This window comes from Tachypleus tridentatus, chromosome 3 (assembly GCF_004210375.1).
Source record: "Tachypleus tridentatus isolate NWPU-2018 chromosome 3, ASM421037v1, whole genome shotgun sequence".
NCBI classification, from domain to species: Eukaryota; Metazoa; Arthropoda; class Merostomata; order Xiphosura; family Limulidae; genus Tachypleus; species Tachypleus tridentatus.
In genome coordinates, this window is record NC_134827.1 from 15,134,996 (window position 1) to 15,157,375 (window position 22,380).

Here is a 22,380-nt window from a genome sequence, read left to right on the forward strand (position 1 = left end):
AGGTGTTAAAATATATTTTTAAAGCATTTCCTCCAACTGACTTTGACTGTCACACTTCTGTTTTCTGCTACAGGCCCCCAGTTTGTTCTTGATACACTTCAATCACATCATCATTTTCCATTTCAAGCTTTAATTTTTAAAAAAAAAGTAATTTCATTAATCACTCTTCTTAACTTACTGGGATGAATAAATTCAAACTTTCTAAGTATGTGTGTACAAACTTTATGGAGGATTTTATTCCAAGTTATCAAAATACAGAAAGAAGTGGGTCTAAAAAAAACAACTTATTATTGTACTATTACAAAAAAACTTTAATGCTTTTTCTTATAAAATCATTTTCCTAGTTAATTATATTTTGCATATACAAACTAGTTATACAAAACATTAAAAACATGTCAATTACAAATTGTATTTACAATAATCCATTCACTTATTTATACATCATGGAGAACTTTTACTAAGTCTCCTATAAATTTGAATATACTTCTTTTTTGAAACAACTTTGAAATTTATGCTCAGGTATGATACATTGGAATTTCAAGACAAGCTAGGACAGCAATTCCTAATATTTTATCATACACATACCTGTTTGGCTTTCATCATCATTTATTCTTCTACCATCAAAAGGAATCTTAGCGAAGAGACTGGAACACCCTAATAAAAAGAAAGCTTCTGTTACGCAATGACATGCGTAAATAGCATTTTACCACATACTACAGAAAAGAATGTTAAATTTGGAAATATTCACATTAACAAGTGCCCCCTACTGAATAATCAGAGAGGATGTTTTCCAAGTTTATATATACCTTTACAAGAAAAATTAAAGTTAGTACAATTCCACTTTTACATGCCAGGACTAGAACATAGGAGGACATTAAATGTTTTATCACATTCTAATAAAAGCTACAAGAAAAGCAGACTTAACATTTGTATAAATGTTAACAATTCTAACTTGTATGATGTTGCACTTTTGTTCCAAATTTCTTGTATGTGAAACTTTCCTGAAAATTACTTTTATGATACAATGATGTGGAAATATGTATAATATAGAAGTTTCATTCACATTGTCTTAGAATGTTCTTACTGAATGCTAAACATTTGGCACTTTTTTTTTTTCACTGAAAAATATGCTTTGAAACAGTAATGTTCATAACCTGTTATATGAAATGGGCACAAAACCTTCAGGTAAATTTATCAATATCCCACACCTGCCAAACTGAATTACAAGTTGCATTTAAATCTTTTAACCCCACCTTTATTTAAGTTGCTTGTAAACAGCAAAGCATGCTCCAAAAGGTAAAAAACAGTCCAATTATCTCGTATCACTTCTTAAATTTATTCTACATAATATAGCCATTTCTTTTTTAAAATCCACTTCAATGAATCATATCACAGTTCATTTAAAAAATAAAAGTAGTCAAACAACTGTCACAAAAGAAATCCTTCTCTCTTCCATACTTCTCTTATACAAAAATTTTCAGTAGCAAAAACTGAATGCTATCTGTTCTTAAACTTTTTTACAAATAATATGCAATTAATTCATCAAAATTTATAATCATTTAGCCTTATCAACTGGTTATTCTTTAGTTGCTTATGATACAAGATAATAACAAAACACCTACATTTCAAAGATGAATCATAACAATGTAAATCATACTTTAAAAGAAACAAAAACTGTTTTTACAGTTCTTTTCCAATTTTTTTCAAATCATGAAATATCCATTATTCTGAACTTACATTTCTTCTTATGGAATCAATACAACAAGTTCATTACAATTATTATAAAGCCAGTATTTCTCAAAATGATTTTCTCTCTCTCTATACAGGTTCTATGACAATTCACTACTGAACATTTTGCTGCCAATCTTTTCATTACCAAATGCTACCAGTTCCCCCTTCAGAAGTACAAAAACGCATAAGACGACTGCTAAAGGTTTATGACCCAGCAGATAAACTACCCTTTATTTATGGAATTTCTCACAGCCCAAATCTTTTTTAAATGTTCATATCTTCCATAATTTTAAATAAAATGTTTCACAACTTAAGAACATTTTTTATTTTAAAAGAGTGCTTCTCTATTACACTAATATTTTACTAACTAGAGTGTTTGTCTAATGAACTAATACTGACAAAAATATTTTTATTTCATGATGTTAAATGATATACAAGGTGGATGAGAGCTTGACCTAAAATTATCAAACAGCAAAATGACCTGGTAGTAAAACATCCAGTAAGGAAAAGACCAGTAGCAAACTGTCCAGTCACCACTTCCACACAAAGCTTTTACATAAATCTGATCAATATATACTGCTATCATTAATTGTAAGTATGAAGTAATTTTCTTTTGACTGCATCTAATCCTTGTTTTCTAGTGATGAAAATGAAAAACTTTCTATCCATTATTACATTTCTCTATATTCTGCTACTTTAAAATTTTGCTTCGTATTTACTGTATCCTAGTACTCAATGTAAACATTTCTAGATTTATATTATGCACTTCTACTACTTAGCTTTACTACTGCACCAGATAGATCTTGTTATTCATAAAGTTCTATGGTTAGTTTTAAAAAATTGAGTATAGCAGTTTACCTCTCTAACAAATGTTTCCTTTCTTTAGAAATATGTCTGGTTTATTCACTCTCTTGGTTAATTAGTAATAGTACTGAACAGAAATTTTATTTCTGTCTTACTTTAATACATTGTGTTTTTCTCTAAATGACAGAAATTAATTTAAAGCCAAGTGTTTCAATTATAATATCATCAGCTAATTATTTCTATTACTTATCCTTGTGCAACAATGTGCTTGCATTTTTATAGTTTTTATTGTTTGAGCATTTTCTTCCATTCATTTTAAAAATACAAATTCATATCTCTATTCAGCAGTTGTATGAAATATTATTATTATTATACCCAATTATTTTCTGATGAAATAAATTTTTCCTTCCTGCCAAAACTAACCATACCTTATCTATAAGGTGATTATTTACATTTCTTTCACCCTGACTTGGAATATAGACCAACAAAATTAGAACATTAGTCATCTTGAGCATACTTTAACAAAAGTAAACTTCATTCTTGCTAATTATTAGCATACAAAATATTAATATTTACACCTAAATTACATCATTTAGAGAAACAGGCTTGCTTTTTCCTAAGGTTACACAGTTGTTTAATCTTGCCACGGAGAGAAAAGCAAGCCTCGTCAATCCATAATATGGTAAATATTGCTAATTTATACATGAGCTACAAATAAAAATGACCATTCCTATGTTGCTCCTGACAGAAGTTCTAAAGTGATTGTATCTGCACATATACAGACTCAAGTGTCTTATTCATGACCTTTCAGACTGTTGAATGTAGTAGACTGATGTGTCTGGCAACTGGACTGAAGCCATATTCCTCATGAGAATTTCTTTATCCAGTAAACAAAGTGTCATTTGTCCGACTTCAGTTACAACCTCAAGAGATGTACTGGGACACCATTATAAGTTTATCATCAGCACTAAATTATAGAATGTTTGATGGTAGTTTTGTTCATAATCAGTCATAGTTATTTTTGAACTGGGATTATATTTCCCATCATCTCATTACTTTATCTGCCAAATATTACAGATTTGTAATTATCAGTTTTGACTTATGGATACAAGAATAGACTAACTTTATAATAACCCTATTTGCCATCTATTTCCATACCTAGATTTAACTCATCCACAAAGTATGTACTTGAATGTTTAGATTATATTTGAACACCTGAATTACTTTTTGAATTGTATCTACTTGAATTAATATGACAAAATTTAAACTAATTTTTATGAACAATACTGCAACACCACAAAACAGACTAAAATCGTTCATACTTTTAACATTATACACACACACGCACAGTTAGCTACTGTATATAAAATATAGCCTGTGATAACTAGTTTAAACTTTATCTGAAATGCTCCTTTATAGTATTGACTTCCTTACACCTTACCCCAGTGCAAAAAAACAAGCTCTGTTTTACAGATATTTTGGAATATATAGAGAAGTCTGTTATTTTGTATTAGGCTTGAAACAAAACAATGGCAAAAAGAAGCATTTTAGGGCATTTTTTTTTTTTTTATTTCTAACAAATCTCTGATTAGGAATTTTTCTCTAACTGTTGGACTAGAAAATTATTTTATTGTTTTCATTTAAGATTAGTAGGTTAAAGAAGTTATAGTATCAGAGATAATTACTGAATGCCCTGCACTGGAGCATAATCAAAATTGTTTGAGTGATATATTTCTAAAACACATTTATCCTTAAATGATAAGAAAAGCCTGTAAAGGGTAATAATATTAAGGCAGTTATATATTAGCAACTGAACATAATTAAAATTTATAAAGTAAAAAAACAACATATAATTGATATAACATATTACAAGTTTAATTAGTCATTTTAAGTCACAAAAACTCAAATCTTGTATACTTTCACACTTGCTTTAAGATAACCTCTGTAAAATAGCTTCACAGAATAATGCTTACAGACAAATCACAATCAGAATTCTTGAACTTCTGATAAACACTTCAGCTGAAAAAGTTCTTTAAACTACAATGCCGATCGGCAACACAGTGCCACGGACAAGTTAATTCGTTCTCAATAATACCTAACTTCAACGCTAGATGTCAGTACCACACATGCATTTGACCTACTTGCAAATTGTTTCACTTTCAATTCAAAATGGGATTACGAAAAAAGTTACAAAATGAAAAAGCATTAGAGTTGTATTTTGAACTTGGTTCAAAGTTGCTGCAGCAGCTGAAATACAGTCAACAGGTTAAACCATATGTTAATTAATAAAACCATCAGCCATAAAAGAGTGAAGTTCCAAAATGGATTTTTGCATATCATTTAATCATGTACCTGTAAAATGTCCTTTTCACTCACATTAAGAATCAAATGTGTCAAGAGACAACAACAACAAAATAAAAACAGAATGACTATTCTTACTTGTTTTAACATGAAAAAATGTGTGTCAAATGGTTCACTTCATAAGTTGAAAGTAACAATGGCAACAAGTCTGGGCCTCTGTTAACCCTTTTTCTATGGGCTTGGTATAATATACAAGATTTCATCTACATATTTGAAGACATTTAGTATTTGCACTATAACTTTCGACACAGCAAATGTATCTTCACAAAATTTGGTAGATTTTTAGTAAAGATTACACTATTTTGCACATAAAAAATCATTTTTCTTAATGAAACATTTCTACTAAAGATTTGTTTGTCAAAATAATGTTTATTTGCTAGTCTAAGTGCAAAGCAGCATCATGTTATGATTGAAAACTATTCATTGTCCCAAAATTTTCAAATATTATTTGCATAATCTCTAAAACTTCTAAAATACATTTGAAACATTTGTAAGACTATATATTTTATGTTACTGTCTATACTCTTATGTTACTTGACTAACCTTATAAACATCATAAAAAATTAGGAAATAAAAATAAATTTTGTTTTCTTTCGTGCTAGAATAACTACATATTAGAACATGAAAATACAAATGTTTAGTATAAGTAGACTAAGTGTTGTAATGCTATACATTTAGTTATTTATTATATTGACCTTCTAGTCATGCCTAGTTAACATTACATAACTTCTTGATGACAAGAAACCCACTTGAACAAAAAAATGTATCTCAGAATGGCTGGTGTGGATATTAACATTTTATTGATAAGGAGAGAACAACATTTTGACCTTCCTAGGTCATCTTCAGGTTAACAAAGAGAGTTTGAATGTAACTGTTAACGGACATGTCTTAGGGATGAAAGTATAAACAGATATATGATTTTATGGAATGTTGCAGGTGGGCGTTAGGTTATTAATTAGGACTGGAATAAAGGTCTTCCTTTATATTGGTTTAATTTTGGTTTTAGTAGCTGTATAAGTAGGGTTTCTTTGATTTTGTGTTTGTTTATATTTGTTTCCTACTTAATATCTGGATGTTTTCTATGGTTATGTTGAGTTTATTTGGTTTGCAGTGTTCAAAAAATGTGTTTTTTTTTTTCGTTCTTTGAGTCTAGTTTCCATTTTTCTGCTTGTTTCTCCAATAATGAAGTCGTGGCAGTTGTTGTATTATATTTTATAAATCATGTTGACGTTATGTTTGTCATTGTGGTTTTTACATAGTATGGACTTTAGTTTTGTACCTGATTTTTGAATAAATTTGGTGTTTACTGGAATGTTGCATTTTGTTACGAGTTTTTTCAAAAGGTTGGTTATTTTTTTGCTGATGTTGGGAACATATAGTATGCAGCAGTATATAGTTTTGTAGTTTGTTGTATCTTAGGATTTATTGTTGGTCTAGGTGTGTGCATATAATTTTTTCCACAGTTTTTTGGGGAAATCTGTTGATGAAGTGTCCTTTTATTTTGTTGATTTCATCATTAATTTATCAGGTGAGCATAGTTTTGTGGCTGTATTCGTTTTTTTAACACACTGAGTTTTTGTTTCATGTGCTGAGTCACAGGGAATGTATAATCCAGTATGGGTAATTTTTCTGTGGATTTCTGTATCAGCTTCAGTGATTTTGAGGTTAAGAAATACTATTTGGTTAGTTACTTTCTTTTCACAGGTGAACTTAATGTTGGGATGTATCGAGTTAACATAATTGAAAAACTAAGTGTGTGTTCTGTAGATGTGAATCCAGCAATTTTATCATCAACATACCTGTACCATTACAGTGGCAGGTGTAAGGCTGAATTGATCGCTTGTGATACAATCTTTCTCATAAAAATGTTGGCCATTTATCTGTAGGTAGTTTTAGTTGTATGGAATTCTATAAGGGTTACTTGGGATGCGTATCAATGGGTTGGGGTCTTGGATATAAAGTTCTAAAGCTGTCTTGCAGGCTTCAGTTGTTGGGACTTCTGTGAAGAAGGAGATCACATCAAAACTGACCATTAAGACTTTACGATCTAGTTGATTAAGAATATATTTCAAGTTGAAAGTGTCTTTGAAAAAGGATCCAGCTGATATTACATATTCAGAAAATGCCACACTATATATTCACCGAGGTTGTAGTTAAATGATTCATAGGTCGACATTATGGGTCGTTGTGGACAATCAGGTTTATGAGGTTTGGAGGGGCCATATAGTTGTGGTGTGCACAAGTCGGTTTTACATAGGTACGAATAAATGTTTTCTGAGATTGCGTTGGTTGTTTTCATTTGTAGTTTTATTTTGTTTAACTGGTTTTCACAAGTTTTTGTTGGATTTGTGTTTAGTGGCTTAAATTTGTTTGTATCTGACAAGATGCTCATTTTTTGAATGTATTAATTTGTGTTCATTGTAACTACAGAATTACCTTTATCTGCTTTTAGAATTTTAATGTTGTCTTGTTTTAAGTTGTTGAAAGAATTAATATATTTTTGCAAGAGGTTGTTTTTTAGATTTCTGTGAAATTATGTTGATAGTTTTGTGTGAAAATTCTTTGAAAAAGTTGTTTAAAGATACTGTTTTGAGATGTTTCAGGGAAATAGATGTTTTCAGTTCTACCTGGAAAGATCAGGTTGTTGGTTGTCGGTAGAACTGTTGTCAAAGTTGTCTTCTTTCTGGTGGTTGTTTCTCATTGTTTTGTTAGGGTTTTGAGTTTGTGTGGAGTGGATCACCAGTCTTCGAGATAGGTCTCCCAGACAGGCTTTCATTTCAATGGATGGAATATTTCGAGGTGTTACTGCAAAGTTGAGTCCTTTGCTGCATAGGTGTATTTCTTCATTGCTTAATTTTTGGTCAGATATGTTAATTACAAGGTTCGTTGTGTTGGCATCTTTTTTCTTGTTTGCACCTTAATTTATCTAGTTTCTTGTTGTAGTGGACCTTTTCCTTGTCGTTCTTACTATTGAGTTGATTATGTTGTGCTGTTTGAGTCCACAAATGCCTGGTTGAATGCAGCAGGCTAGCTGATAATATAGATTAATTTTTTTTGTTTCTGTAAGTCATTTAGTTCTTTATATTTTGAGTTTAACATGTCTTTAGTAGTTTTTCTGTAAATTACAGATAATATTTGTACACTGGGTAAAATTCTTGGATAGATTTTTCTTCACAAAATTAGGGATTAGTTTTTCCTTCCAGCACTGTTGGATGACATAAAAATATCATTTCTTCTATTGATGATTTTTTTTATTTAAGTTTCTTAGTTTTGTTAGGATTGCATAAGCATGTACGGTTAACAGTGGCATAATGTTGGTAAGTTTAGGCATAATGGAGTTTAACCAGATAACACAGTACACAAAGAAACACAAAAGACTTACACTTGTCATATAATCACTGTGATGAGGTACTTCTTGATGACGAGAAACCCACTTGAATTAAAAATATATCTCAGAATTGCTGGTATGGGTATTAACACTTTTATTGATAAAAAGAGAACAATGTTTCAACCTTCCTAAGTCATCTTCAGGTTAAGAAAGAGAGAGTTTGAATGTAACCGTTAACAGACATATCTTAGGGACAAGAGTATAAATGGGTACCAGATTGTAGGAGGCGTTACACATATCAATAAAAGTTATAATACCCGTACCAGCCATTGTGAGATACATTACATAACTTGTACTGATGTGGTGCACATGTACTCATGTTATGTACCCAATAACATAAAACTGACCTTTGTCTTCATAGTCTTGGATGTGTGTTAATAGATTAGTATTTTGTAACATACAGTAACATTTCAATTACTATACCTTATAAACACATGCATGAACATTGTGTGTGTGTGTGTGTGTGTGTGTGTGTAGATTATTAATATTTAGAAATAAATTATGAAACTTAATTTTCTTAAAAACATAGAAAAATAAATCAAGAAGAAAGCCAAACAATTATAACTTCTTGCTATGACCTTTGTACTCCATTGCTGCTGGATATAGGCTGCTAAGCCTTTTAAAATTTCACGCGCGGAGGATATCAAACAATTTTTTTTTAGATTTTATATATACAGTTGAATAACCACAAAAAATCATAAATAACTACACTGATACCATAGAATTCTACTATACTTTAGTAAGCTTAGTAACTAAGGTGTATTTAGATTTTAAAAAATATGAAACTTAGAGCAGACTAAAGACACAATCTGCTTCATTGAAACTTTGGATCAAGAGAGTGTGGATGCCTCATCAAAGTTTGAAATGGCTGAGAAAACCACTCTGGGAACATTCTAAGTTGTTGAAGGTTATTTACATATCACACATTGAAGTAAGTGTATGGAAAGAGGCGAACGAGGCCACTGTTTGATTCAGTACATAAGTCATATCTCAACAAAATAAAAAGATACAAGGTTCTTATTTTATTTTATATTCTAGCTTGGTAATATGAACTTGAGTTCCAAATTTGTATAAAACTATAGAATTTTGACATCACAAACATGTAATTTTAAACAATGCTGCATTCAACATGTGACTCACTAAAATCAATATTTGGAGGTCATCATTTAATATTTACTTTTAGATTAAGAAATTAACTCATATATAATATTAAAGTTTGAATTACAATCTACAATTTGATTCTAAAATTATTGACATAAATTCATAAAGTAATTCAATACAATTTTGAATGCAAGTCAACAAATGCAATGGCACAGCCTTTGACCCATGACCATTGTGAAAGAGTTAACCAATAATATAATTTGATCATTTCATAAACTTTACCCATGACAATGCAGTAAACTGATTGATTACACTATGTATTTATTGGCATAATCTCATGAGTAAAGATAATTATGTAAGGCAGGTGAAAATGTACTTGACCACAGCACAGAGTTAATACAATTCAGGGTGAAAAAATGCTTTTGATGCTTCAGAATTATACTCTTTCATGGAGTGAATACTTCAAGAATAGCTGGTGAGTAATTCATCACATTTATGGGTTTTAGATCACTGGAATAATGAATGATATAGTACAAGATTTGGCAAATAAATAATACATTTTATATAACATGAAAAGTACAAACCTATATATATATTCAATATTTGCCATTTCATTGTGTATGAAAACTTGACTAAATAGAGTTCTTTCCCTAAAAGTAATTGAAATACTGTTCCTTAAACTCTTTATCAAAGCAAAACAGAATGAATGTTCTCACTGATAAATACAAAAATGTTCTGGAGGAAAGCTAGGAAAACATTTGTAGAAAACTGTGTTTTCAAACGTTCAATGTTTATAAGGCTTTAAAATATTAAGGCATGTCTAAATTAACTGATAATACTCTTACCACTCTTTCACTGTAGGATTTCTTTAATTTTCCCATTTGTGTGGTCATCTTAACTCTGAAGTGAATTTCATTGCTATCCTGAAAGAAAAATGTTCAGTATCATATGAATACTTTAAGGTAACAACAACAAGACTCCTAATAAAAAGTAAACTGAAGTTTTGTAATTTGTACAAGCTCATGAAAATCATTTAAGGTAGCACAGACACTTAAAAGAGAGCCCTCAATATTTTAAAAACCACATTTCCAAATTTTACTTCTTTTCTTCATAAATAACTCACTGATGTCTTAAAATATTTACAAATTAACCCATAGGAAGTGATTACAAATAAAATTATAGTTTTTTACCATTTAATTCACATTAAAACAGCCCTAAAAATCAACCCTATTTTACCCACTTTCTCTTAAAAGGGAGGAGTGGCCAACTGACAAAACTGCACATTCCTTTCAATTTTGGAAAGGAAAAGCCATAGGAAGTAACAAAGGAGACCTACAAGAAATGGAAGATGGTACCTTAGCAATATACTATCACAAGATCTCTCTCAGTCAAACCCATAACATCACCTTTTTTTGAAAGGCTTTGGGAAAGCTGCAACAGAAAAAAAGAGAGAGAAAGGGATGTTTATGTTTTAGGGGGATATCAAATGAGGAAATGAAGTTAGGGTGTTTCCTGGAGTTTTCAGTGGGATTTAGATGCTTTAAATGAGGTAAGTATACATATTTACTGACATTTAAGAGCAGAAAAACTTTAATGCCTATTTTCCCAAAACTTAAGTCTTCACTGGGGTCATTCATTTATTAGCATGAACATTTGTAAGTATTACACCCTTACACAGCTTGAGGTTTATTCAGAATCCAAAAACCTGTACCAATTTTCATTTTCAAAGTCTTATTATCACTAACAAAGGCATTAATTAAAAATTAATTGCCCATAGCTCATTAACATTGTAGAAAATTTGCAGTTTTTAATTCAAGTTATGAGGATATTCACAAAAGACATTGTGTATCAATTTTCACATTTTTATCATTCCCAATTTGTGGTGTTAAAACAGTTTATGTTTGTATTTTTAACCCTGCTACATTATTTATGCATATGATATACATGGTTAAAAGTGTACTTTAAGAGATTGCAACATCATTCTTTTGCTTTATGCTCAATTTTAAGGTTAAGATGTATTTAACAGTGATTCCTCAGCCTGTAAATGTAACTGTTTTTAAGGTTCAGCATTATCTTAACATCATAAACAATTATTAATTTCTTGACAACAAAAAACCCACTTGAAATAAAAATATCTCAGAATGGCTGGTATGGGTATTAACACTTTTATTGGTAAGGAGAAAACAACATTTTGACCTTCCTATGTCATCTTCAGGTTAAGAAAGAGAGAGTTTGAATGTGACCATTGCAGGACATGTCTTAAAGATGAGAGTATAAACAGGTACAGGATTGTAGGGGGTGTTTATATAAACAAATGCAAAATTAAAGAAGCTCTAGTTATGCAGCAACTAAGACTAAAATTAAACCAATATAAAAGAACACCTTTATACTTGTAGATGTATGTTAAGTTATTAATTAGAATAATGCCCACTGCAATTCCATACCCATCTATACCCTTGTCCCTAAGACCTGTCCAGCAATGTTCACATTCAAACTCTCTTTCTTAACCTGAAGATAACCTAGGAAGGTCAAAAGATTGTTCTCTCCTTATCAATAAAAATGTTAATACCCATACCAGCTGTTCTAAGATACAATTATCAACTTCTAATATTTTTAAAACTCCTATAATAAATTCCCAGCATATCATCACTATTTAGGTCCAGTGAATTTTAATGCATAGTACTGAGAATGTTTCTAAACAAAACAAAAGTAAAATTATCAGTTGAACAACAAATCTTTCTTACTATACCAAAAGCATATTTAACCATTCATGCTGATCACCTGAAAATGCATCCTCTCAGTCATTCCCTTTTTGAATGACATAGTCAAGCAGTCAATGGCCAAACCAATACAGTACTGCCTCATTATAACACCCTTGGTTATAATGCTTTCTCAGATATAATGATGTGGTGTTTTGGTTCCCAAACATTTTGTACCATCTGCTGTCCAGCTCAGTGCCATGTGGCTTTGAAAACAAGTCATTACACGTGGTGATAAAATAAAAGGGGAGAGTGGAAAATTCTGACTGCAAAGTCCAAAAATGTAAATATCAAGTTCATATGTGAGCTCAACATGGGAATGTTGGTAATTAAGATAAAAAAGAATTTGAAAATGAGACTCTACTGAAATAGCAAGAAAGTGTCATTGACACAGCATTTGTAAAGGACAATCATAAAGTCTCATGGGTACTCTTATACACACTTGCATTTATTGTAACATCAAAACTATTGATTATCATTGGACCCAGCAGGAATTCCAACCATCTTGTCATAAATAATATCATTAACGAATTTAACAGCTTAACTTTGTGCAGAAGACAAGAAGTTCCAAGAATTATTTATGGATAAATTCAGTGTCAGAAGGAAAGAGAAATGTCACATTGTTAAATGCAGCAGATTAAGAGTAGCATTAAACCTGCTCACATCTGGCACAATTTTAATTATTCAATGAAAATGCCAACTGCTTTCACAATGAGAAATAATTTCTATATTGGATAGTGCAACAACCAATGGCTATTCCAGAAACTATGATGTATATACAAAATATTCTATGTTATGCTCAGAAAGAGTCTTGAAACCATATGAAGTATCAGACATTTTAAGTAAGTTACAAATGTTTTGTTTCTGATATATCAGAAAGTTTGTATTTTATGTTATTCTATCTTATTTTATCATACCTATGTTCTTTTTATACCTATTTTCCCTATGCATATAAAAGGTTATTTAATTCATTTTTTAAGTAATCTGTTGAATTCATACTTGTTCAGCATGAGTGCCTTCTTGACTAGTTGGTTATAACATTCCCCTCACTCTGACACTTTCAAGTGCACATGGTGCCTAGTCATAGCATTGTAACGAGGCAGTACTGTATCCTTGTACAGTCATCTGAAACAAATTAATTCCATAACACTAAAATGACTATTAATGAAACTAACTCTTCCTTGCTCCTAACTTAATACTTCATCTATTTATTTATTTATTGACTTTATTAATATGTAAATGAAATTTTGTTCATGAACTTCAGAACTGGATAATTAACTGATTACCTACGAGCATCAATTACACCATTTCATGTCACACAACAATCATTAAACTTGTGATTAAATTGGCTAATAGTATGAAAATAACCAACATATAGAAATTACATGTTTCCAATTACTTAAACTATCCAAATAGTAACATAACATTTTGGGATAATATGGTACTTATTGGTCTGTCTCAGCTCTTCCATCCTCACAACTAAATTAATTTTTTTTTTAAATCTTAAAATCAGCCCTTATCATTCACACACTTAACACGCTTTTCTATCAACTTACTTAAATTTACTGCCTCTACAATATCAGAATGCAACCTATTCTAAAGGCCAACTACCCTGTTAAAAAAAAAAAAAAAAGTCTCAGTTGAAAATGACTCCCACCTTACAAAAATTTATATTTCTGTCCTCTAGTTCTGCTATTCTCACTGTTAAATATGTAAAAAGATGATGCACCAACACTATCAGTTCCCTTTACAATCTTAAACATCTTAATCACATTCTCCTCCCAACTCTTCATTTTTAAAGAGAAGACAATCCGAGAGATTTCAGCTTCTCCAAGTATGATAACCCCTCCATCACAGGTACCATTCTAGTAACCCTTCACTGAACCCTTTCCAACAATTCAATGTCATTCCTAAGGTAAGAAGTTCAAGAATGAACATAAGATTCCAAATGGAACATAATCAGTGACCTTTATAATGATATTATAACCTTTAGACTTGTATTTAAAATTTCTGTAGATTGAACCTAAAATCCTATTTGCCCCACCACTAGCAATACCACACTTATAAAATTATAATCAAAATAGTGACATTGATTTGTTAATATTATTTTCAATTAAATCAAGGTTGTACAGCTCAATTTGTGTTGACTCACAACATTAATCTTTAGTGCTTCTCATTATTACTATTTTCAGTTATACTAACTATCCAAACTTACATAACATTAACTGATAAGCAAATTCCACTAAGCTCTCAGTTCTAAAGTTGTTTTGATAAATATAAACGTAAACTCATTTTTACATAGTGTATTTAAAATATAGAAGGGTATCTTTTTGGACTAAAACTTCTTGAAATTAATGCCCAGTTATACAACACTCATATTTTAATATTTACAAGGTATAACATAATTACAAATTGCTTTCTTATGTAAAACTAAATATTATTTCTCATTCACTTAATTATTGGAAAAACCTTATATAAATTTAGAATATCAAAAGGTAATTTTTTATGACAAGATTTCATATACTTTTGCGGCTAACCCATAATCCACAACTACAGAACTATTACTTTTAAAATTCATGATGAAACTTAGATTACATGAAATAATGTATAATAAAAAGCACACAATTTTCTATCACTTACTGCAATAAAATAAATGCAGCTGAAGAAACAAAAACCAATGGATTATAAAATAACATCACTTTTTGAAAAATCTACTTATAGCTACTATTTACTGTGCTTGTCTTAATGATACATATCTAATGTTATGTAAAAACATCTTAGGTTCTGGTAAAGTACATAAACATTTACAATGAAAATCCTGTGAAACCAGTATTACAACTACAGATACAAAAGAACACAAAAACATTTACAAGATCAAGTTAAAACAAGTTTGAAAGATTTTTTTTGGTTTGTTTAGAATATTTATGTAAAACTATGCAGAGATTATATACACTAGTTATCACATACTTTGAAATGATAAGCAGATAGAAAGCCAAGAGTCAACAACACTCTTGATTATTCTAATTGAACAGGGGGAGGATTCAACAAACACTGTTACAAATGCACTCACTGACACAAAGTGTGAAGCACGTTTTTTTTTTTTTTACACCAACAAAATAAAAACCATGGAACCTTGGACTCATAGTCAAGCAAGCCAATCATTAATCCTGTTTGGAAGACTTAGTTTTGATGCTAGTTGAAATGTGATTTGGTAATAAAGTAGAAAATATTAATGGAAGAAGACAGAAAGCATTCTAAAAAATGATTTTTTTACCAAATATATACTATTTTACTATCCATATCAAAAAATTAGCCATCATGAATATTGTATACCATCCTTTTTAACTTTTAAAGGTTACCTATATTCCTTTCATCTCTTTTTGCTGTTGAAGTTTCCATAAATAATGAAAAGTTGAATGTTTATTTTACACACCACTTCCAAAAACCAAATTTTACCACATACTGACAACAGAAAGCTTGGGCTTTTGTTGTTGTTTTTTCCAAAATATTTTACTTTATCAAATTCTTCTACCTTGAAGGGGGAAAAAGGAGAATTTATGTGGAAGCCTCCATATAGTGGTATATGGATTTACAGTAAAGGAAATATAATGAGCACATTGTTTCAACCCAAGTTGACCCTTTGTTAGCAATTTCAAAATTCACAATATTCTTTAAACCACTAGGAAGAGTAAACATGGGTGATGATGGGCCATGGTAAATTTTAGGGGTGCACAGCGTACCCCTACAAAGACCCTATAATCCAGACACTTTCTTTTACAGTCATTGCATTTCATGGCTGACAATTTGTAAATTTGACTGAGTAATCAAAGTTTACATTTCCATGCCTGAAAATGTATTTCCAATAAATACTCACCTCCATACAAGATTTGCATGCCACTAGCCTCAAGCTAATGAAACTTCCATCTAGAAATTGTGTGTTTAACATAAACTGCACTAGTGCATGATTACCTCCTTACACAATTGCCCCTCTTAAAAACTTATACTTTAAATAACTATTTTCAAATGAAGCAAGAAAAAGTGCACTGTAAGTGATAAGGATGGATTGGAAAATGTGTAGAGAAGACTCTCTATTGGAAATAAATTTTCAGATATAGAAAACATTACCTTTCAAGAAAGAGAATAGCTACAATTCCATGCCGAAGAGGTGGAGGGATTAGTGCAAACTTTAAACCTTGATGAGCTCCCTTCATACAAAATTTAAGGAGGAATGCCCTGGATAATAATAAGTCCTTGTTTGGCACACAGATTACAGTTGGCAGCTGAAAAGGCAGTAAACCAGGTGCCATACCTCATGAAGTACATTTCAGTTTTAAATCAGTTTGAAAAAGCCTGAAATATTCTACCAAGTTGTGTCAGGTTCTGGAAGAGAGCAAAGCATTGCATGGAGAGAAAAGTAACAAAATCAAGCGTTTTTCACACGATGGCTCTCTTTTAATGATTCCGTCCAAGTACTAGTCAACTGTATTGCATCTGTGATAAGCTACCTGCAGGTTGTAACAATGGAATGTGGTACTCCAGGCCAAGCCTTGCTACATGACCTAGTCCAGCAAATATCATGTCATGATGACACATTTTTTGGCTGATGCTGTTGGCATTCTTGGACTATTGTTAAGATCTCTACAAAGAGCTGATTTATCTTATGATCAGGCTAAAGCAATTATTGATGGGTCAATTCTGTTAATTCAGTCACTGGTACATATCCCTGGTCCTTACACACAGACTGCACTGAAGGAACTCCCACAAGTTCCTGATGCCAGTGGTTACACTTCTTACAGAGGCCATGACAAAGATATTGATAAACAATGTGAAAAGTATAAATCAGCTGCTGAATCATTTGTTGAAGAGGTGGTCACAAGACTGCAAGTAGTATTTCCAGACACTAACACCATGTAATGTTTTCCAATATTTAACCCATGTCACAGCAGAGCAGTATCTGATGAGGATGATCTGAAGAAACTCATCCAGCACTTCTCTCCTTTCGTAAATGAGAATGAGGCACTGACTGAATGGCTGCTACTAAGGAACATAATGGAATAGGATGCTCACAAAAACAGAAACATGGAGAGCTTCTACAAGGAATACATCCACCAGACCCAAACTTTTCCAAATCTGTCTCAGCTTGCAGCAATTTGATTAATAATTCCAGTTACATCTGTTGACTGGGAGCAGGGAATTAGCAAGTATAACATCATCAAAATAGATGCCAGGAGCAGTCTGTCTGTGGCCAAGACAGAAATGTTACTGAACTTATCCATGGAGTCCAAACCTTTAGATCATTTTAACTTCAACTCTGCATTCAGACACTGGATCACTCACAAAGACAGATGTGGGTACAATTTCCTGTTGAAGAAATGTGTTTCAGAACCTCAGGTGTCAACTTCTACCACATCTTCTGTTGAGAATGATTTGGCTGAAGGGCTGCCATTAGATTTATCTACTTACTAGTCATGCTACCATATTCCAGTTTTAAGTCATTTTTTTTTTGTTTCTGTGTTATTTTGAGAAATGTATCTCTTTATTTTCATCTTTATCATGTTTATTTTGCTATTTTGTTTGTTTTTTTGTTTTTTTGGCAGGGAAGATTGCTGAGGAAAAAAAAACAGTGCAAAACTTAATGTCTTGTAGATTTTCACATAATTACAACTATTTTTTACTGGATGGAATTGATGCATATTAAAAGTCACGCACCACACAGTTTTTGGCGACCTAAAATTGTGGCTAAAAGAGTTATTTTTCTAGTGGAAGCCCAGCTGTTCTAATTATGAAGAAGTTTTATTGCAAGAATAAACCTACCAGCAATCTTGTGGAAAATCCCATCTCAGCAGTGCACATTGCACAGTTATGTAATTAGAATATGCAAAATAACATGGCTTGACAGTGCATATTAGAATGATTAAAGAATACCCTGTCAGACCACTCCCCACAGGGCAGGATTCATATTAGGAATAACAATAAAAAGGGAAATAAGGCCATCGAAAAGAAAAGAAAGAAGAATAAAAAATAACTTACCAAGTGACAGTCATACTAAAGTTTAAAGAATGGCCACAGGCAGATGATAATAGCCCACAGAAGAAGAAACCATGATCCTACGCAAACAATGAAAGAAACATATTAGGAGTAGTTCACATATTCAATTGAAGAATTTCCTTCAAGTGATGATAAAGATTTAATGCTACAGAAAAGGTGAGTGGCAAATGTGATTAAAAAGATACATAAAACAAAGTAGAGGAGGAAGATGACAGTGAGGAAAAAGCCAATCAAATCAAAAATCAAACCCAATTGGATGGAAAGATAAAGATCACAAACAGGAGATGGATGCCACAGAATAAACAGATGAGAACAGGCATCATAAAAAGATGCTGTGCAGACAAAATAACATGTACAGGACATAAATGTATATCTGAATCAGGGTGAGGATTAGGGTGGGAAATCAGCAAAAAAGGAGAAGTTACTCTCCCTAGCCACTGAGTTTTGGGGAAGAAACAATAATCTGAATAGAAAATCTTACAGGAAAGGTGAAAAAAAAAAAAGCATGTGGAAAGGTGTTTGAATGGAGGCAAAGTGATGCAACAAAGAATCACATTAATATTCTAAAGCTAGAGAAGCAGAAACCATGGCTAAGCCAGCCACTAGGAGCAATCAGAGGAACTTGACACCAAGTGGTATGGAAGATCAAAATTGTCTGGTGAAGAAATCAAATGGAAGAATAAACATAATTATTTGTTGGTCCAATTCAAACTGAAATCACTGAAGCCAGAATTAGAGGATGAGGGATAGAAGATCAAAATAGAAGTAATCTGTGGTTGAGGGACATCTGTGTAAAAAGTACCCCCACTGAAGACAAAGCCACTACAAAACAAGAAGATCAAGGATAAACCACTCCATCAAATAGATTTTGCCTGGATAGGAAAGATCTGTGACAATACTGAAAGCACCCAGAACATCATGCAGTAATATGAATAACTTGCATGTGGGCCCCAAAAAAGAAGGTTCAACATATAAAAACATAGGGAATGAGAACAAGTGCCACCATGGTGATTGAAATAAGAAACCACTATAGAACTGTTCAAATAAATCATTACCAAATAATGTCTGGCCATATGGAGGAAACAAACCAAACCCCAACATACAGCTAGCAGCTCCAGGGGTTTATATGATAAGGCCTCTCTACTAAAGACCAACAACCTGAAGTCTCCTATTGACCAACCCATGCCCCCCCCCCATTCCTGAAAGAATGCATCCATGAAAAATATGTAAATCTGGATGAGAAGGAGTAAGCAGGACACATGCTGACATGTGGGTCCTGTCCAACTACCACTGCAGATTGCTTACTAAGGTAGGAGGAAAGGTAATAAGGGCATTCAAAGAGAATCCTGTACAAGATTCCACTGGTTTTGAAGATACTGCATATGTACATGATCCAAAAGAATACAGGCTAACATGGAAGACAACATCCCCAAAAGTTATAAAACCTTGCAAGCTGTAATAGAGGGATCATTAAGAGTGTGGAGAACTGAAATCTCCATCACACAAAGTTGATGACGAGAAGGTTGAGCCAGAATGAGATTAGTATTGAACAATAACTTCTTCAATATGATTACCCAGCCAAACCCAAGCCACCTCCAAGATTAGCTGATGAGTATATTGGGACTGAAACACACCTGAAGGGTAATGAATAAAACTGATTAATCACATCACATCACAACTACCAAGATAACAGGGTTATGGAAGTAAGCATCATTTGCAAAGTCCATTATGCTCATCCAGAAACCTGGAGAAAAGATCCACAAGAGGGTGAGAAATGAGGTGAGACAAATCTATAACAGGCTGCCAGTCTTAGCTAATTTGAGGACAACAAACAGACTGGTATAAATCTCTGAAGAAAGATGATAAATAGGCTCTATGGCCTATTGCGACAAACATTCTTGTACCACTTCCGACAGATGCAATATCTGATAAAACCCGAATAACCCACTGATTTGTGGTAAAAAACTGCCATAGGGGAACAAATTTGTAGCATTGAGCTCTCACTTAACTGGAACCAACTGAGTAGTCACCAGTACTGTTGGTGGCATGCCTATCTCTGTTGAATAAAACAAGATAAGAAATCCCTGGAAGAAGGAACAGGTAAGAGCTAAAAAAAACAGGAAATGGGAATAGGAGGTTGTCATGGTTTTGACTACAACAAACATCCTACCAAAGAGAAAAGAATAAAGTGTTGATGCATGGATTCCACACATGATTCCAAAGTCTCACATAAATAGCCAAAAATATACCAATGAATGAATGAAAAACACCATATGTAAATCCCCGAGATAAGTGAGCAGCAAATGAACCTGGAACAAGGCCATATTGTAACCCAAAAGACCCTAGCAACAGATAAATGTGTAAAGTAAGAGCCAGAGACAATAAACAAACCTACATGACACTAATTAAGGAGAGACTTTCCCTCTAAACAACCCTCAAGATCTTGGCGAGTTATTTCTCAAAGAAAATGGATGGTAAATAAAAAACATAATAGTGAATAACAAACAAGAAGGCATGAAAACACAGCATGGGTTAGATGTAAAGAGTCAATTTCTTGTTAATAAAAGAAAGTTTAAATTTTTACTCCACATTCAGTGTATAAGGAATACTGCAAAAGACCACATGGTTTTTTGTTATCCATATGTTAAATTAGGATATTCCAGATCAATTTGTAAAACAATCATTGTGCAAATCACATGTACAGAACTAAGAAATTTAAATAGAGGCACACAGTGATAAACATTGAGTTAGAAAACTTTTACGGTTACATAAAAAATTCTTACTTGAAAACATAAATATCTTTAATAGTTATGCCAATGAATACTGCATTTGCAATTGTCTGGTGGAATTACAAAGTGAAGAATTACTGATATAGGATATAAAAATGTCAAGATTGTGTTACCAACTCATATTAAAGCATACTAAATTATTTTTATAATTTGAACTTCATTGTTTCAAATGCAGCTTTAATATGTTTACAATTTATTGCATGATGATTTTATTCATTTAACATATTTTTGAGCTTTCATGGACATTAGTTTTCTCAACGAGCTATTCTACTACCTAACTCTGTAGTTAAATAATGTGTTAGCTTGAAATATTTTTTCTCGGACAATAATTTAAAATACACTAGAGTTTTTTTAACTAGATGTTAGTGAGGATTATGTAGTTTTCTATGCACTACTACTAATGTCATGCTTTCAATAGACAGGATTTATGAGAATACAAAAGACAAATATTAGCTTTTCCACTAGTTTATATTATTTAATGTTAGTTTCATTAGCAGCAATGAGTAAACTGTTTTATATACACGAGTTATTTTTATGTACATTTAGTTATATATTACACATTAATTCTCTTAGCTCAGAAAATACTTCAAAAAAGCTTAAAGAAGCAAAATATGAAAAAATTTTCTTATCTGAAAATATGCATTTTATCAATGTTGAACAAGAAAAGGTTCCATATAAAATATAACATTTGACAATTCTAATTGTAGCCAAAAATATCGCTAATATTAATGATAACCAAACTGACAAGTTAATATATTTTAATACTTGAAAGAGTTGTTTTTCCTTTTATCAGTTTACATATGCCTATCAAAATGTTGTATTAAAATTTAACTATATTAATGCTATTATGTGCTAATTAGGTAATAACAACAAATGACTATTCATAAAGATCACCCACTAATGTTATATATCCTATCATATTTAAAAAAATCTTATTCTGACTACCAATATGCTAGTTAAATAAGTGACAATAACAGCACTTTTTAATCTAAACAGGCCTAGTTAATAGTTATTAATATAGTTAGGCTTAAAATTAAGCCTATTTAGGCCTAACTCACCTGACCAACCACTTTCAGTTTTATATATTCAGAACCGGAATCGCCTCCATCTGGTTTCTGTACCTGAAAATAGAAGGAAGAAATGAACCTCCAAAAGTAGGGGTACACCTATTGATGGTAAACTTTATATTGCTACTCATCTTCAGATCCACTTTACCTGATGTTGAGCTGACATTTTTCCACCCTTTCATTGACTTGTGAAATATTATTCAACTGGCGCGAAAGAGGGCGCTATACATATTAAAATGTGTTAGGTTCTGATATGACAACTGTAAAACAATTATCGGATTTTTTTTTTAATTTTAAGATTAACACTATATATATTTCTTATACAAAGAAAA

At 31.7% G+C, this 22,380-nt stretch overlaps 1 protein-coding gene across 2 annotated transcripts; it reads right to left on the reverse strand.

Moving 5' to 3' along the window:
- Positions 1 to 585: 585 nt before the first annotated feature.
- On the reverse strand, positions 586 to 22,317 carry LOC143246408 (small ubiquitin-related modifier 1-like). 2 transcript variants are annotated; one of them, XM_076493059.1, is made up of 4 exons: positions 22,197 to 22,291; positions 22,040 to 22,102; positions 10,231 to 10,308; positions 586 to 654 (listed from the first exon to the last, which is right to left on the reverse strand). In XM_076493059.1, the coding sequence occupies exons 1-4, from the start codon at positions 22,212 to 22,214 to the stop codon at positions 607 to 609; spliced, it is 207 nt and encodes a 68-aa protein (XP_076349174.1). In that variant the 5' UTR covers positions 22,215 to 22,291; the 3' UTR covers positions 586 to 606. The 2 variants fall into 2 exon arrangements, with proteins under 2 accessions (XP_076349174.1, XP_076349175.1); XM_076493060.1 differs by lacking the exon at positions 586 to 654 and adding an exon at positions 18,175 to 18,251 and having other exon boundaries at positions 10,249 to 10,308; positions 22,197 to 22,317.
- Between the last annotated feature and the right edge of the window lie 63 nt (positions 22,318 to 22,380).

What these genes read in the sequence shown, in the direction of transcription:
- LOC143246408 (XM_076493059.1), bottom strand. An exon ending in AACTGAAAGTGGTTGGTCAG is followed by an intron (nt 10,309 to 22,039) that starts GTGAGTTAGGCC and finishes TTTTTCTTTCAG; the next exon opens with GATAGCAATGAAATTCACTT. An exon ending in AATCCTACAGTGAAAGAGTG is followed by an intron (nt 655 to 10,230) that starts GTAAGAGTATTA and finishes TCTTTTTATTAG; the next exon opens with GGTGTTCCAGTCTCTTCGCT.